The 4,731-nt window shown below is 33.7% G+C and overlaps 1 protein-coding gene across 2 annotated transcripts in view; it reads left to right on the top strand.

Annotated features, from left to right (window-relative positions):
* The window catches only part of LOC107588999 (serine/threonine-protein kinase DCLK1-like), a 55,351-nt gene extending 52,622 nt beyond the window's left edge, over positions 1 to 2,729 (top strand). For both annotated transcript variants that reach the window (XM_016277305.1, XM_016277298.1), the window contains exons 14-17: positions 916 to 996; positions 1,127 to 1,240; positions 1,478 to 1,551; positions 2,591 to 2,729. In XM_016277305.1, coding sequence (XP_016132791.1) covers positions 916 to 996; positions 1,127 to 1,240; positions 1,478 to 1,551; positions 2,591 to 2,648 — 327 coding nt within the window. In that variant the 3' untranslated portion in view covers positions 2,649 to 2,729. The remainder of the gene's footprint in view (positions 1 to 915; positions 997 to 1,126; positions 1,241 to 1,477; positions 1,552 to 2,590) is intronic.
* The last annotated feature ends 2,002 nt before the right edge of the window (positions 2,730 to 4,731 follow it).

Here is a 4,731-nt window from a genome sequence, read left to right as displayed (position 1 = left end):
TAAATTCATGCAACACAAATTTATTATAAATAATACATATACACATATATATATATATATATATATATACATACTGGTAAAAAATGTATAGCTTGAATGCACTGTAAGTCGCTTTGGATAAAAGCGTCTGATAAATGCATAAATTATTCAATTATATATAAATTATACATAATTATATAATTATACATAAATTATATATGTATGTATATATGTGTGTGTGTGTGAGTATTGTTTAAAAAAATAAACAACATTCAAAATAATATAACATATGTTGTGTTTTAAAATTATATGAGAATAAATAACGTGGGTTTTTAAAAAACAAAATAATATGATAAATAATTTGTGGTGTGTTGAAAAGCAAGAATTATGATATTAAATAATATTTTTTAAAGCAAAATAGTTTGATAATAAGTAACATTTGGACTTTTTATAATCAAAATTATATTCTAAATAATATGTGTTTTTTAAAGCAAAATAATATGATAGTAAATAATTTGTGGTGTTTTTAAAAGCAAAAATTATTATAATGTGTTTTTTAAGAAAAATTGTATAATCATAAATAATATTTGGGCTTTTTCAAATAAAAAACAATATGATAATATGTAGGCTTTAAAAATCCAAATAATATGATTATAATAATAATAATGATCATTTCAAAATTTGTCTACAGTGATACATTATTTTCTGACTAGAAAATAATGTATCATAGACAAATTACGAAATTTAGAATCTTTAAAATCAAACTGAGTTTTTGTTTTAAAAAGCCTACATACTATTATTATTAAACAGTAATCATTTTTATTAGTATTTATTTTTTACTTTTTGTTTACTGTAAGTCATTGTGTTTTCCAATTTAAGGTCATGATTGGCATTAGGGTTTGGCACTAACTCTCTCTATCCCGTCTGTCTCCTCAGGAGCTGATAGTGTCTATGCTGCAGGTGGAAGTGGATCAGAGATACACAGCACTGCAGGTGCTGGAACATCCCTGGGTCACTGTGAGTAATTCAACCTGGATTCATTACAATATACTGTGTATGAATAGGACTGACACAGTCTTAATACTTTTTAGTCCTCTTGTTTCATAACTATAGTAACTAATTGGCTTCATTTCAATGGCTGTTTCAGAATGACGGTCTGTCAGAAAACGAGCACCAGCTGTCAGTGGCAGGAAAGATCAAGAAGCACTTTAACACTGGGCCCAAGCCCAGCAACAACACCCCGGGAGTGTCTGTGATGACGGTAAGCCCACACTGACTGTCAAAGCCTGAAGTTAAGAATCAGACGCCAAATAAACATTAAAGAGCCAGTGAGTGGAGAACCAGACACCATGTGTGATGGACAGCTTTGCTGGGAGGCCAAAGAGTTCAAACACTATAATACTTTGAAATGATTTTCTTTACTAACAGTTAAAATGGATTTACAGCTGATGATTTCTGAGCATTGTGCACTGAGCTCCACTGATTTCTCTTCGCTTAGCTCGACCATGACTTTTCCATCCAGAGATCAGGGTCGTTGGATTTCTATCAGAACCCGGGCATGTTTTGGATAAGGTAACGCCATGTGTCCACTGAAGCACGCCAGCCCCTGTCTTGTTGAACCCCAGTGTGGGCACTGAAACCTGCTTATATCATGAACAAAAACTGCTGCTGTGGTCATTCATGTGTGTGAAAGTTTTCAGGTGGAGAGAATGTGCATGATTTGCTTCAACATCATGGCAACTGGCATATTTTATGTGCTTTTCCCTCAGTGTGCTGCTTGTGTCACTGTCCTGCTTCTAACCAGCTTCTTATGAGCTTCAACCTTGTACAGAAATAAAGTGCTCGGCAGTCAGTCCCACTGTTGTCCCCAATGTTTGTTTGTTTAATAGAAACTCACTTTTAATAAAGAAACTTAGTAAATATATCTATTAGTTTTAAATATACACTATAAATGACTGTTTTGGGGTCAGTAAATTTTTTTGGGAATTATTATTTTTATATATTTTTTTGTTGTTGCAAGGATGCAAATGAATACTGAAAAAATGTATCATGGTTAAAAAAAAATGTAAATTAAAAAATAAAATAAATTAAGCAACTGTATTTTTTAACATTAATAATAATAATAATAATAATAATAACAAGTATCTTAAGCACCAAATCGGCATATTAGTACAATTTCTGAAGGATCATGTGAAAATGAAGACTGGATTAATGGCTGCTGAAAATTACATTTTAAAATATACCTATTTTAAATTATATTTCATAGTATTACAGTTAGTACTGTTTATTTTATTAAATAAATGCAGCCATGGTGAGCATAAGGCCTTTTTTCAAAAACATAAAAAAAACAACTTTTGAACTGTAGTGTATTTACATTTAATTTATTGTTGTCATGTTAACTTAATTTTTTATTAAATATAATTTTTGTATGTATTTTAATTGTTATTAAATTACTTTTGTTTTATAAATAATTAAGAAAAAATTTTATTAAAGGGACAGTTCACCCAAAACTGTATTTTGGTGACTTCTGGGAGTGACTTTATTTGGAGAATTTTATTTTGCTCTCATGCACGTTCCGTCACATGACTAAAATTCCCCCTTCTTCCATCAGACCACCGCTCTTGATAAGGAGAGGCAGATTCTCCGACGAGGATGCCACCAGAATGTGAGCGCAGCTCCCTGGACCAACCAGCCAACCTGTAGCCTCCACATCCCAGCCTTTACTCCCAGTCTGTGCCCTGGTCTGCACCTCGACCCCCTGTCCCAGCCGCCCAGCGGACTCCCCACTCCAGCCCTCATCCCCAGTCCATGTCCCTCTACCACTACCACCACCACCACGCCCGAGTCTGAAGACTTTTCCGCCTGCTCCACGGAGACTGTTCGCTCCCTCTTCTCCCCTTTCTAGCATTGAAAGGGAAGGGAACGAGTGGAAAGGGCACCAAAAGAGAAGAAGGGTTTATGAGGATTCGGAACGCGGCCGAGTGGACAGATGAACTGAACCATTTTGTAATCTGATCACATAAAGGTGCAGGGAAAATGTTGACCGTCAAGAAGGGGGTTTCTTGTTTATTTATGGTCATCATTATAACTTTTATTTATACGTAATAAATACATTTTCTTTTTTTATTCAAGTTCAAAAATGTCTTTTTCTGTTGAAGCACCTTAGAAATGTGATGTTTTTATGGGTCCAGTATTGTTCATATGTTTCAGAGGGAAACTGTAAGGACTTTTAGCTAACTTGATTCCTGATAATTAGTATCCTTTGTTCCCAAAAACCTTTCTAAGCAGACAGAAAATGATTTGAATTGCCGATACCTCTTCAGAGATAAACTCGTATGTGGATTTTCTTTCTATTGTGGTCGCACAGCGCTTGTTCATATGCGAGAGATGGGGACCTTTTTTTGTAATCAGTGTAAATAATATAATTTCAATTATTTTGATATTGACAATATATTTCTTTATCTTAACTAGACCATACCTAACCATTTTTGCAGTTTTTAGGTATATGGAACATAAGCACAAATGCATTGTGGGAAAGACATAAGCAACATTCCTTAATACAGGGTCAGCTCTTGAAAATACAAATACCAATGGTTCGGTCTGATGAATGCAGGACATTAGGTCAGATTGGGGTTGAGTGTTTCTGAAGTGCAGTAAGAGGTGTACTAGTAACTCATAGCCCTGCTTACTGTGTCATTATATTCTCTCATTAGTGCATGGAATACAGAGTGGATCTTACAATAATATTTGAGACATTATCTTATTAAAAAATATATTATAACCTAATTTTATTGTTGCTTATTGATGCTGACTGACCCAGGCTTTCCATTTATCACTTAAGGATTTAATTACCACCAGACCTGCAATCACCTCTCTTGTGGCAATGAACAATAAAAATCAAGACCAAACACCTCAAAAGCGATTATCTTAATAGTCAGTGCTAGATTGACAGACACCTCAAAATTGGTAACATAACTTCACAGGAACTTGATATAAAGTAAATATTTAAGCAAACTGTATACAAACACAATAATCAGTGATATAAGCGAGGAGTTTCGTAATTCTGATCTTGTGATATCAATGTAATTTTCTTATAGACACAAGTTGTTGTCTCAAGACCACAACGTATTTTTCTCGAAAAATGTCAAGTCCCAGTCACAACATGATTGTAAATGATTAACCAAGATAATGTATGACCAAACAAATATTTTACATGTAGTTTAAATTCAGGAAAAAAAAGTTTTCGATTTGAATCCCATTTCCTGCATAGTCATACATTTAGGGACTATGGTGATACAAAATCCAGGAAATAATTAAGTTGATTAATGATCAGTTCTGCCAAAAAGAATAGTAGGCTACTAAACTATGTATAAGAACAATATGTCTTACTTTCTTTATTGTTTAATAGGGGCCGTTCGCCAAGACTTGAGAGAATCATTTTATAAAGTCGAAAATGTTCACCATTAATGTTTTGAATAATGTGAGACTCAATTAACACTGTTAAACAAACTTTTATTTCAAACTAACCGCTGTACCTGAAAATATAAAATAAATCACTTGTTGCACAGAACAGAATGTTCTACATCAGTGGTCCCCAGACTGTTTAGAGTGGAGTACCCCCGAGGCATTTCTGCTTAGGCCTACCCCCTCTCTTCCACTTAGACTGCACCTTTTCCATTAAAGGACCATATTTGCCCCCTAAATTGACTTTCCAATGCATTTTTTATCTTTATAAATAGAATATTAATGTTT

Source organism: Sinocyclocheilus grahami, unplaced genomic scaffold (genome assembly GCF_001515645.1).
Source record: "Sinocyclocheilus grahami isolate Dianchi unplaced genomic scaffold, SAMN03320097.WGS_v1.1 scaffold7.1, whole genome shotgun sequence".
Classification (NCBI taxonomy): Eukaryota; Metazoa; Chordata; class Actinopteri; order Cypriniformes; family Cyprinidae; genus Sinocyclocheilus; species Sinocyclocheilus grahami.
The sequence above is the reverse complement of the archived record's forward strand: the minus strand, read 5'-3'. Positions and strand labels throughout refer to the sequence as shown.